Raw genomic sequence first — 13,743 nt, 5'->3', positions numbered from 1 at the left:
ACAACATTATGTCTGCACTGTCTGCCATTCTTTAAGCCCAGGATTTTCCTAATCCAAACATTTGAAAACTTTTCTCTGAGTGGGCTCCAGAATGCTTTTTATTTAAAGTACTTATACAAAAACATGAAAACATGCCCTTTCCAGGATGAAACAGATCTGGCTACATGTATGTTCAGAACTGCAGCTGGTGCAAAATGTGGCAGGCAGGGTGGTTTCCTGGGCTCACCATTCAGAGCATGTTACTCTATTTTTATTTAATCTCCATCTGCTTCCACTGGGTTTCTCAGCTCAGTTCAGTTATTAAACCACATGCTGCCTCCCTTTTCATCAGGGGAGAGTGATTGAAGGTGGAAGCAAAAGGAGCTTTTGCCAGACCGTTTGCAATAGATTCGGCCCTCTGATCTCTTACTGAAAACTTAAACAAAGTTTGGCCGGGGTCTGGGATAGATTGAAAAACTCATCCGGCGCCATTAAACATCCAACTGGCAGTCCCAGTTCAAAGTGTTAGTTATTTCTTATAAAACCCTAAATGAGCTGGGACTGGGATATTTGAAGGACCACTTCTTCCTGTGTGAATCTGCCCACAGGCTACATGAATTATCTATAGCCTTGCTCTACATTCTAATGAGTTCAGAGGTGTACTTGGCTGGGACGTGAGACATGGCCTTTTCGGTGGCGCACCCTTTAGCTGCAGCCACCCGAGCCAATGGCTGCTTCCTGTGGAGAAAGATGGCGGTACGGGAAGTAGTTTGCTTTTATCTCCGTTGTTTGTTTTAAATATTTTAAACGTTATATCCTTTTATCATTTGCACCCTTTGTTATCCTTTGATATTTTAACCATTTATTTAATTCTATCGGACTCCAGGAGTTAATTGTTCCATCCTTCAAGGCTTTTAAGCCTTTCATTTCTTATTGCTAGATCTTACAGTTGTGAGGGGGAGTTGCCTGATAAGACGGATAAGACTGACTACCCTGGGTGAATATCCAAGCTTTAGAAGGCGTTTGGATGAGATATTTTGTTTTTGTAAACCCAGAAGAGCAGCCCAGAGAGAAGATATGGGTCCCGTTGGCCCCCCAGCTTGCATGTAAACAGGACGGCTTTGACTAAAACAAAGTTGTATTTTTGTCAAGGCCGAGAACCCTTCTTTTTCTTTTCCTTTTCCTTTTTTCCTTTTACTGCAACTGGGACGCATTCTTGTGTAATGGTCCTCACAAGAAGGGGTTATAGAGACCTAGGCACTGCCTCTTTTGTGGGAGAGGCTCCCTTAAATGTACATGAACATCAAACAAAAATTACTCAGTTCTTCTTATCCAAGATAGATTAAAGAGACCTCACCAAATCTACATACCTCCCTGTCACTACTCTGGATTGGACCCTGGATTTTAATAGCAATTGCTTTGATTTAATTGAGGATCCTGCCCCAGTGCATTTAGCCTCTGAATTGGCTGCAGCTGAAGATATTACACCCTAGCCAATGTTCATGGATGGCGGGAGTTGTAGTTCAACAATATCCAGAGGGCTACAGGTTAGCCTCTTGTGATCTAGATAAAAACCTTATAGGCGCCAATGCTGTCCACACTTACCTAGGAGTAAGCCCCAGTAGACTCAGTGGAACGTAGTATATGTAGAGGATTGCATTGTTAATTAGCTGGCAAGTTTTTAGCACAGTGCAGAGGAGAGCCTGGCTGGGAGTCCAGAGTCTGTGAGTTCAAATCCCCGCTAGTGTCTCCTGGGTGTCAAGGGCCAGCTAAAGATCACCCCCACAGGGAGTGGCTCAGGGGTTACATGCCTTGTCACCTGTGCTGCCATCGGCCAGCTGCATAGTCCCAAGAAGCCCAGTTGCCCCCCAGCTGGCAGTTGCGGACAAGGAAGGGGCTGGCTTGTGCGGCTGTGGCAAGCTGAGCAGTCCCTAGCCAGCTGGGGAGGACTAGCGTCAGAGGGAGGCAATGGGAAACCCCCTCTGAATGCCGCTTACCATGAAAACCCTATTCATAGGGTAGCCATAAGTCGGGGTCGACTTGAAGGCAGTCCATTTCCTTTTCATCCCAGTGAATGCCAACAGTGACTGCTCAATATATTTTTGCAGATCACAGAAGATGAACCATTCTGCTGTGTAATGTACACTGAAGAAATGGCTCTTTCAGGCATAGTATTACTAGATGGGGGACAATGAGGAATTGGCTGATCCAGGCACTTGGAATGCAAATTGTGCCTCTTTGTAGGAGCTAAAACATGTCAACCCAGACCTATTCTGGAAGTGTGTATATGGAGACCAGTTTGTTTTTAATCCAGGCCATTGGTAAAAACACAATGTAAGTGTTTAAATGCATTTACTATGTATGTTGGCCAGCTATATTCATTGGTAGTGTTGACACCCCGTTGTATAGTATTAGCATGCCAGGTATGCTTATGTTGTAGTGGAATGGGCTAGCACGCATGATAAGTGCATTTACATATGTTGGAGTGGACACAGAACATGTACATGGATAAATATTGTGTCCTTATAAATTAGACCTGTGAAGGGCTGTAATTAAGCCATTTTCAAATAAGAAGTTTCTGGGAATTGGAACAAAGTTGCTATTAATCTGGTCTTGCCTGGATGTTTGCTTGCTTCTGTCAAAAAAAGTGCTACAAAATACAGTTGGTCTCAGCAGTTCCATGGAAGGGAAATTGTAAAATACATCATAAGGAATATAAGAAGGAATTGTACTGGAATTTTCAGCCTCCTACTAACACATGCATACAACTGTCCCCAAATATCAAAAAGTAGTGCTAGCCTGACTTGCAAATACCTATGTCTTCCATGGATGCCAATATCTCACCATTGTTCTGTGTGGCACTTGCTTCAGTACAGCAACTATGAACTATATCATACAGCTCAAATGTATAAAAAAAAAGGTCTTTTTTATCGGTGGATAAATACTGCTTTGTTTCTCTGTTTTACTTAAATCTACAGCTCACCCTTTCCTATGGGCTTGGGACAATTTATAATATATTGTTCCTTTTCTTCTCCCCTTGCACATATCCCTTCTAAAAACCAACTCAAATTTAAGCTACTCTGCATACTTGACCCTCAACTTGACCCTTCCTTCTAGAGCAGCCTTTCCCAACCAGTGTGCCTCCAGATGTTGTTAGACCACAACTCCCATCTTCCTGACCATTGACAATGCTGGCTGAGGCTGATGGGAGTTGTGGTGCAACAACATCAGGAGGCACACTGGTTGGGAAAGGCTGTTCTAGAGTCTGAAGTGAACCAGGTACTGAGAAATGCTTATGGTCATAGGAAGGATAGAAGCGGGCAGTCCATGCCTTCAACCCCAGATATGGTGTAGTTCATGTCTATGATCAGTTGGTAGTCAGACCACTTATATTTGCAAACCAAACCATGTGAACCATGGTCCAGAGGGATACTGTTAGTAGCTTTCTGAGGATACCTTCCTCCTACTGGAAAGCAGACTTCTGATGATGTCAGATTTTAGCACTTGAACAGCATGGTGAAAATGAAGTCCTCCTTTAGATAGTCTAAATCATATACTTGTTTTCTTCATGTATAGAACTTTCATAACAAAGTTCAAGAGTCTCAACGGTAGACAAAATTTAGTAATTGGTCTCTGAACAGAAGGAGAATTTTAGATCCATAAATCCAAACCATCCCTCCTTCCTTTTCATTGTGTTAAGCTCACAAGAGCTGTGAAAAGCATCATTTTGAATTATGATTCATGACCCCCCCAATAATTTTCCCTTGTGAGATTGCAGAAATACCAATATGCCCAGAGTAGTTTATTTTACATATTCCTCTTTCTGAAACATTTGTCAGATGGATGACATGTGAAAATCTCATAAATCTTTTGTGATGTGTCATACTTGCAATAAGCTATTCTTGTAATAGCTACTTGTTCTGTTTTTATGGTTCATAGTTGACGCAGTTCTTTGTTACAGTGCTTCTCATGGCCTGATGGATGTTCAGCTGCAATGAGGACTTCTTTCTGGAGAAAAGCTTTCACCTGGTTCAGGACCACCACCCTGAAGACTTTGGCATTAGGTTTCCAGCTACCTTTGTGCTGAAGCCTTTCTGTTTTCTTAAGCACAGCTCTTTTGGAACTCTCTGTCACCAGCTGCTATCTTTCTATTTATTTATTTATTTAATTAATTAAGCTTATATACCGCCCGGCTAGCAACAGCTCTCTGGGCGGTGAACATTAAAAATACAATAAAAATAACACAAAACTGTACACAAAACTGTACAGTCTAAAATCAAAAGATAATAATTTAGAATTAACAGGAATTAAAATGCCTCAGAGAAGAGAAAGGTTCTAGTCCTTCATCTTCTAAGCTTCCTTCAGGGTGTGAGCCTCCTCTCAGGCTCAACACTGCCTCTCCTTCTGTAACTCTTCCTGCTTTCTCTAGCTTTCTGTTTTCCTTTCTTAGGCTCTTCTCTGCCTGACTCCAGCTTCAACCAAACTCCTTACAGCACTTTGTCTGGACTTTTATTCTATGCTGTCCATAGCTTCTGGCCAATAACATGTGGACCCCTTGCAGGACCCCCCTTCTATTGGCCTTTACCCAAGGACCAATCAGAGTTTTTAGAGTGACCCTCAGGACGCCAATTGGATTGGCTGCTTCTAATGCCACCGATCATTAGTGGCATTTACTTTCAGTACCTTTAACTGCCAAATGTGCTTCCATCCTTAGGTGTCTGTTGGCAGTCAGGCCTCAAACACTTGAACCTTTGCAGGGGCCTGAGGCCAAATCACATATGTTTTTGCCTCCTGTTTAATATCAAGCACAGGTATTTAACTTTCGTAAACAGCATAGCTCATTCATAGTATGATCATATGTCTAACCAGTTATCCTTTTACCTTAAGTAATAATAAATGGTTTCTTCACAGGCTTGTGCAGGTTAGGAACATGGAGTGATGGCTGCAAAGATGGGTTCCCAGCTGTTAGAACATCTGCCAGCAGGACTGCTCTCAGAAGCACTTCGAGGACAGGATTCTGAAATAAATTAAACTTTTTAGAAGACAAAACACAAGGGTGCCTTCTGAAAAGGAACATTTCTGGGGAAAACAAAAGGGCAAAGATGCCAGGACTGTTTTCTGAAATGGGAATAGTGGACACTTGATGTGTGTGTTTGCTTCTAAGTAGAAGGTCACAGATGTGCACAGAGCTCTCAGTTTTGTCAAATAATGAAGGGCAGAGTGTTGATCCAACTTTATTTGGGTGCAGTGGGATTGTCTTAGCACATCTTGCATCCACAAATTCCACAGCCAGAGACATTATTAGGACACTCTCTTCCCCATTTCAGGGTGGAAGCTGGTCCTGACAGATAAGACCTTTTGCCATTAGTTACTAAACATTTCAGCCTCGCTGTGAGAAGCAGACAAAAAGGGGGAAAAGGCAACATAGATTAGATGATGTGCAAACAGAACTCTAGAAGTGATTTTTTTTTTAAAAAAAAAAGCTATTTGTGATTGGTATCAAAATTCGTGTGGACTCTATAGAAGCAGCAAAGTTTCAATTTAAAACATGTTCATTTTTCAAAATTGGTCTCACATGGGACAATGTTTTTGGTTGATGACAATTTTGGATTCGTTAACAAGGCCCCACAAATCCCTTTGCCACTTTGGTTATTGGCGAGTGCCCCACCCCTAAGCCTTCCATGAATTTAAAAGAATGTGAAGTAGGGAGGAGACCTTCTGTTCGCTCTCTCTTCAGGGCGCTCAGCTGACATGTACTCGCTCCCCACCCTGTAACAGAACAGTTACAGGTAATGCCCACAATTTTTCCAGAAGGTTACAAAAATAATTGTCAATGTACCATGTCGTTTTGAGATCAGACTTCTTGTGTTACTGAACACTTCCTTGTTACTGCCGAGTGAATTCTGCATAACCAATGGATACATCCCATCACCTGCTTGAAAATATTGAGTGCCCATCATCTGGGGTCTCTGTCGTCCTTTGTGCTGGCTTGTCAGAAGGAGACTCACCCTGAATCTCCTTCCACAAAAGCCCCTCAACTTGGAGGCAGTCCATTTCCATTTCCATTTTGGACATGTGCAGGGTACTAAAAGTGACCACAAACAACCGTTGTTTAATAAGCCAAGCTGACATATGTGGACCCCTGATTAAAGCAAATGCAGACACAGACTTTCAGCTGTGAACTTTTGACAGCTCTTATGATATTGGGATGTTTTACTTTAAATGAATGTCATGGCTAAATCTTCCTTGTTTCTTTTGTTCTATAAATGGCTTTGTATTCAATCTTTATGGCATTGACAGGTATTGATGTACTTTGTCAAGGAAGAAATATCTTCTGCAACTAGGACTAAAAATTCCAATGATTTTTCAGCAGACTTTCTGAAGATAATAAAGTAATTTGTCTTCACATGGGGATTACAGTCAACCTTGAAGGTGGGGGGGGAAAGAAAAAAAAGAAATAACTTCAAATTAAAAGGAACATCTTTAAAAGAACAGCATTTATAGTTACCTGCATTTATTTTCTCCAAAGGTCCTTTCCACCCATAATAATTCTGCATATGTATTATATTTGTGATTTGGGGCTTAGTCTGTAACAGCCACACATTTTCAGGCTGCAAAGCAAATGCTCACCCCCACCTCTGCAACCCCCTCCCCCAGACATGCATGTCACAAAAACCATGCAACAACCATAAAACCTGCAGACACAGTTTCCCCAGCAAAGAGTGACAAGCCTGTGGCTCCTGCCTTCTTCTCCTGGAGCTGCTAAAACTCTGTTGATTCACGGTGGTGCTTACAATTTGCTGCACAGAAGCTGAAGTTTTGCTGGAGCTCACCTCTCTGCAGTGATGTAGGGGAGTGAGGGCGGAGAGAGAGGAAGCACCAGCACAGTGGAGCCATTTTGTGGATAACATCCTTTCTTGTCCTTGTGGACAGTTTCAAATAGAACATCTAAACTTCAGTGGATAGTATCTAAAAACTTCCAATCTGTTTAGCATTATTTCTTTGCTTCAGTAGTGCTTTATACTAGTACCATTTTTCTTTTAATCAGGCAGTGAATTGTTTAATTGATAAATGCAGACTTAGTAGGGGTTCATATATGTTCTGGGATTAATCTACAAAGTAATACTTCTGTTATCCCGCCCCTCACACACACACATGGCAAGTGCTGTGTGCTATACCCTAGAATTTTGCAATGCATTAAAGTGGCAAGAAAAAAAATGAAAAAGTTGTAAACAGAAAGAATGGACAAGTTTAAAAAGCCTGTTATATCTTGCTTTTTCTCAATTGGACATAGCTGAGATTTGGTGGGAACGTGGCATCCAAGATCTAGATAAATTAGATACGTTTACTTTAAGGCTCAGCTAAAATGTGAAGAGAAGTATTCCATGGAAAACAACTTCAAACACTTGTTTGTTTGAGTAGACCAGTGAAATGAGGTGAAAATGTTCACTCAGAAATGATTTGGCTTGTGATATTGTCATGTAGCCATCTGTTTGGCTGTGTCACATAGCATCACATCATTTATGTGATCTTGGATCCTTTTCTTTTATCAGGAACAGTCCTCTTTAAACACCAACAACATTACTGTAGATTATTGAGGTTAAAAACAATGCCACAATTAGGGTTGCCAGTCTCAGGGCCTTGATCCTGATCCTGATCCTGTATCTTTAGGAGAAGAGAAAGTCAGCCAAGTGCAGGTGTTCTTGCAACATTGTAATGGGAAAAACCACAAGGTGGAATTCTCCCCCCTGCACAACTTTTAAAGATACAGAAGACCTCTTGGAGGCTGGGCCTGGCAACCAAGAGGTCTTCTGTATCTTTAAAAGTTGTGCAGGGGGAAGGGAGAATTCCACCTTGTGGTTTTTCCCATTACAGGGTTGCCAGAACACCTGCACTTGGCTGACTTTCTCTTCTCCTAAAGACACAGGATCAGTCTCAGGCCCTGAGCCTGGCAACCCTAACCACAATTGAAACTGCAGATCAAATAAAGGGAGTAAACACCTCACAATAAAGGTAAACAATAGGTCAGTGTTCCTCATCTCTCTTCTCCCCCCTCCCCCCATGGGCAAATATTTGGCACAACCCTAGCTTACTACTTAGTGTGAAGAAGGTAAACCTGTGGTCCTCCAGATGTTGGACTACAACTCTCATAATTCCTGGGCTTTGGTTGGGGCTGATGGAGTCCAACAAAATCTGGAGGGCCACAGATTCTTCATCCCTAGATTAGTGCCTTGTATGAGACAGAGCTTCAACGTAAACTGTTTTGAAAGCCTAATATATTTATATAACTGGTTTAGAAAGACAACTCCACAAGATGTTTCTTGGCACTTAGACTGACTCACTAGACATCCATGACTTTAAATCATAATAGGAAGCAGCCCTGAGATCTACATTATTTTCAAAAGTTCTTTTGCTGCTTCTAAAGCTAAATAGCTGAAATCACTGCAAGATCCTAGATCTGTTTGTATCTAATGTTTGTGTTGGATTGCTCTGTTCTTAGTATACTGAATATCAGTAGTGTTTTATTTTTGCATGCTACCTAGATATCTTTTACATTACAGGCAGTGTGTGAGTATATCTATATATTCTAAATAAATTTCCTAAATAATACGGTGTTCTATTGTATCTCTAAACCTACAATACTCACAGTATGGACAGTGTCTGAATGTGTTAGTTGAGATACATCTAAAGGGGAGGAGGAAATGTATTTGGCCAGTTACAGCCTGCAAAACATTTAGTCGTGCCATTTTGATGGTTGTCATCTGGCAGCGGAAGCTGGTTTATAAGGGCAAGTGGGGCCCTGCCCCTCTAACCTCAGTCTGCCCTCAGCCAGCCCCCACCTGCCTGCCTTCTCACTTACAGCTAGTCCAGGAGGTGAACCTGGCTGTCAGCTTCCTCCTCCTTAATCTCAGTATTGCCCCTCGTAGAACTCATCAGGAAGGATGGAGACAAAACTAGAATTAGTTAGCTCTGCCTGTCATTGGCTGTTGCTCCACCTGCTGTTGGGTTCTCTGCCTTCCGTCCCACCAGTCCCAGTGGGAACCACCCACCATGGCATCTGGGCTTAAAGAAACAGATGAACCAAGTTGGTCAGGAGTAACTTTGGATGTCAGACAATTGGACATTGTTGGCATGCTGTGTGAGAGGAGAGAGTATATTGAATAAAGTAGAATAGAACTTTTTAGAAATTCATGCTGGCCTTGAAAATCATGGTTCTGGTTGTTCAAGTCCAATTTCAGCTGCTCTTTGTGAAAGGGAATGCATGATTAGCTACTCCTTATTGAAACCTTGAGTACATAGAGAATGGTTAGAAGTTGCTTTATAAAGTCTCATATATAAAATGGAGCAGGTTTGGCAGTATCCAACACCTGGTTGGGAGAGCACTTGGGAATGTCAAACACCCCATTCTGAGTTTGTTGAAGGAAGAGTGAGATACAGATGAAATAAATAAATAAAACTAGAGAGAGTCCTCCTTAAGTGTCTGTATTAGATGACAATCTATATGGCTAATACAGTGTTGGGCAATATTTTGGTAAGTGTGCCATAATCCACTCCAAACCATGAGAGCACACCACACAGGTTCATGCTATAGTATACATGCTATTCACCTTTACCTATTTTTAAAAAAACATAAGAAGAGTCCTGCTGGGTCAGGCCAAGGGCCCTTCTGATCCAGCATCCTGTACTCATAGTGGCCAACGGTATGTCTATGGGAAACCTGCAAGCAGAATCTGAGTTGCAACAGCAACTCTCCTTACCTGTGATTCCCAACAACTGCATTCTGCCTTCAACAGTAGAGGCAGAACGTAGTCATATAGCCATATCATGGTGGTCCTTGGCTTTTAGTTTACTGAGCCAGGGAGCATACTGCAGCACAGGAGAGTCAGGGGTGAATAGAGGCTTAATTCTATGCGAAACCCAGGCCTGCAGGACCACTCATTCCTGTCTAGATGTGCTACAAACACCTGGTGTCTGTACCATTTCCAGCATCTGTGTCACAACAGTGGGTAGAATCATTAATCTCACCTGTTTTTATACATTTTCTGCTCTTTTATATTTGTTGGGACATGATCATTAGCAGGTTAGAATGTGTGTTCTTTACTGCGGGCTCCTGGATTGAGTGCCATGTTCACTTTGCTGACTTCATTTTCCTGTCCCAGTCTATTTCTTTTTTTTTTTAAAAAAAATCCTTTTGTTCACTAAGAAATCCATGATGAGTAGCAAAGGAATCAAGTATAAGATGAGTAACAGTTAGCCTCCCTCTGTGGTGTTGATGATAATGGAGAACTAGGAGGCAAAATGTTCCACTAAAAACAGGATGATCTGCAAGAGCTAGCCAGGGTCTTTTGTTGGTGCCAAATCTTTAGTGAAAGATTATTGTGCTTACAGTGGCAGAAAGAGTTCTTGCAGTTCTTTTGTCTGATTACATCATTTGCTACATTAAGTTCATTAGGAATATTAAGTAGCAAATAAAAGGCAAGGGAAATGAACTTTTTTTTGGTAAATGACTGATGAATGTTTCTGAGACCATTTATTGAATTAGGATGAATAAAACCATGTCTTAGTTTCTTTGACAATCTGTTAAAATATGTGGCGCTAAGTATTTTTATTCAAGTGCATGAATATATTTATGAAGAACTGTGCTATGAGATAAATGCAGCTCAAAATCATTTTAAGTCCCAATATTTTCATCTTATTTATTTTACATGTTTTGATCACTTTCCTTGCGGTACTCAAAACTTCTGCATCATATCCTGGTAGAACTGCCTTGTTCAGTTCAAGGTGATGCCTGCTGTGTACAAAGTTAACTCATATATTGGGGGGTATTATTTTGCAGTCGTTAAAAATGAGGCTTTCCCCCCATCTCCAGATTTTAATAGGTGCTTCAGGCCAGAATGATTGCCCTAATTCCTGGCTTTTTAACTCTTTCTTAACTGGTTCCAGGGGCTGGCCTGAAGGCACAGGAGGCTACCACCTTGGTGAAGCTAAGCAGGTCTGAGTATGGTCAGTGTCTGGATCGGAGATAATCTAGAAACTACATGTACAATGCCTTGGGTTCCATGGTGGAAGAAAGGTGGGATATAAATGTATGAAAATAATAAATCAGACTGTAAAGAAAAACAGAACTAATAACAGATGGCTGTTTTCTCTCTCCGCTGTGGGAGACAATATGCCTCTGAATACTAGTTGCTGGGAAACACGAGTGGGGAGAGCACTGCTGTACTCAGGTCCTGCTTGCAGGCTTCCCGTAGTGGCACCTGGTTGGCTGCTATGAGAACAGCATGCTGGACTACAATGAGCCACTGGCCTGATCCAGCAGCAGGGCTCTTCTTATGTTCTTTTGTAGGGTTTAATTTAGTAGGGATGCATGGATGTCTGTATTCAGGGGCAGCTGGTGGGGAAGGCGGGCATTGAGGGCCTGGCCCCCTGGAATTGGCATCACTGCCACTTACCAGGATGAGACAGGGCAGCAGTGAGGTCAGAGTGGGGCAGGTGTACTGGTGGGTGTGCTGTGTTGGATCTGCTAGCATGTCTGCCCTTGTTATGTTCTGGTCCAGTGCCAGCTTCCAAAGAGGAAATGGCAAGTCTGGAGGCAAGTGGGCAACTTGCTCCAACAAGACCAAGACCTTTTAAGCCTCTGACTCCAGACTACCTCCTCCAGACTCCACCCCCTTGTAGAGAACTTCAGAGCTGTAAAGGGCCCACCCGCTGACCTGAATATGGGGCCTCCTCCTCCATTCCATAGCCTCCCCCCTGGTGTGCTCCCTGCGCTGCTGGACTGGTTGTGTGTGGTGGGGGGCATTTGATACTTTAGGCTCAGGAGAAGGTGCCTATGAGGGTCTGGACTTGGGCCCTATAGGCTCTGGTGCTCTGGGAGGTTCTTTTGGGGGCTGCTGCCTCAACAGACTCAGGTACATTAGTCTATCTATGTTCACCATTTTGCTGTGAGCCCTGAACCTGACCTGGTCCCCATCTGGTACCTGTGCAGCCCCTGACTCCATGTCCAGATCACTGCTAGATTAAGGGGTCATGACAGCCTTGTCCTGACCTCACCGCCTTCCTGCCCTAACCCTTTCCTGGCAGATGGCCTTCTCTGCTCCTAGGAGGCCAGGTCCGTAGAGGCTCAACTTCCTGCTGACCACTTCTGTCTCTGTTTGTATATAGCAATGTATTTCCAGGGCAGTAACTGATCTCCTTTCCTTTCCTGTTGTTTGTGTTCGGCTTCCTTTCAGCCTCTCAGTTTGGAATCTTAGTAGCTGGTGCCACTATAGAGATTACAAACTGCATGGAATGGAAGCAGCAAGGATAGATTCACGCTCTTGCTTTTGTTCCATTCACTGTGAATTTTGGAAGCAGCTCATAACCAGATGCACTTTTAGAACACAGTTTTCTGGAGAGAGTCCAATGTCTCTGGTTCCCAGACCACCATCACCAATCACACAACAACTGTTTCATAGTAATGACACAGTGATGATTTGCTACTGCGTATTTTTAAATGGGGTTTTAAAACCCATAATTTCAAACTGTGTTTTCTTAAATATGGTTATTTAGATCCAAGATGTGATCAGAATGTCATTATGGGAGGGAGTGGTTCCAGCTGCCCTGAAAGAGGTAGTGATCTGACTACTCCTGAAAAAGCCTACCCCGGACCCACTGGTTTGTGACAACTACCACCTGGTCACAAGTACCCCTTTTTAGGGGGTTGTGGTACAGCAATTGCAAGTACTCTTGGATGAAACAGATTATCTTGACCCATCCCAGTCTGGGTTCAGGCCTGGTTATGGGACTGAATCAGCCTTGGTTGCCCTAATAGATGGCCTTTATTGGGAGAAGGACAGGGGGAGTGTGACCCTATTATTTTTACTTGATCTCTCGACAGCTTTTGATACCATTTACTATGGTATCCTTCTGGGCCTACTTGGTGAGATGTGTATTGGTGGCACTGTTTTACAGTAGTTCTGATCCTATCTCCAAGGTCATTTTCAGAGAATAGCATTGGGTGATTGTCTTTCGGACCCCTGGCATTGTGCTGTGGGGTGCCACAGGGTACCATCTTGTCCCCCATGCTGTTTAACATCTATATGAAACCCTTGGGAGCAGTCATCAGGAGCTTTGGGGTGAGGTGTCAGCAGTATGCTGATGATACCCAGCTCTATTTCTCTGCAATATCTGAATCAGGAGAGGCTGTGCAAGCTGGATTGGTGCCAGGACTCAGTGGTGGCCTAGATGAGAACCAGTAAACTGAGTCTGAACCCAAACAAGATGAAGGCACTATGAGATGGTAGTTCTGGAGTCCAGATAATTGGTCAGTTGCCGGCTTTGGATGGGGTCGTACTCCCTCTGAAAGAGCAGGTCCTTAGTCTGGGGGTGCTCCTGCATCCATCTTTGTCACTAGAGGCCCACGTGACCTCAGTGGCCAGGAGTGCATTTTACCAGCTTCGTCTGATAAGACAGCTGTGGCGGTTTCTGGACCGAGATAGCCTGACCACTGTTGTCCGTGTATTGGTAACCTCCAGGCTGGATCACTATAATGCACTCTATGTGGGGCTGCTCTCGTGGTTCGTCCGGAAGCTGCAGCTGGTGCAAAATGTGGTGGTGTGACTGCTGACTGGGGCAGAGTATCACCAACATGTCACCCCAATGCTGAAAGAATCCCACTGGCTGCCCATTAGCTACCGGACCGGTTCAAATTCAAGGTTCTAGTTTTGGTTTACAAAGCACTATACAGCTTGGGACCAAGATACCTGAAAAATCATCTGACCC

General features: G+C 43.1%; 1 protein-coding gene across 7 annotated transcripts in view; it reads left to right on the top strand.

Annotated features, from left to right (window-relative positions):
• CTNNA2 (catenin alpha 2) overlaps positions 1-13,743 on the top strand; it is an 810,025-nt gene that overhangs the window by 314,702 nt on the left and 481,580 nt on the right. The window contains exon 8 of one of the 7 annotated variants that reach the window (XM_061583449.1): positions 4,891-6,409. The exons of the other annotated variants lie outside the window; for them this stretch is intronic. Within the exon in view, the coding sequence (XP_061439433.1) occupies positions 4,891-4,905 (15 nt within the window). The 3' untranslated portion in view covers positions 4,906-6,409. Of the gene's footprint in view, positions 1-4,890; positions 6,410-13,743 lie in introns of those variants that run through there. 7 annotated transcript variants of the gene reach the window in all.

Source organism: Rhineura floridana, chromosome 9, assembly GCF_030035675.1.
Source record: "Rhineura floridana isolate rRhiFlo1 chromosome 9, rRhiFlo1.hap2, whole genome shotgun sequence".
Classification (NCBI taxonomy): Eukaryota; Metazoa; Chordata; class Lepidosauria; order Squamata; family Rhineuridae; genus Rhineura; species Rhineura floridana.
Note: the sequence above shows the minus strand (reverse complement) of the source record. Positions and strands in the feature narration are given on the sequence as shown.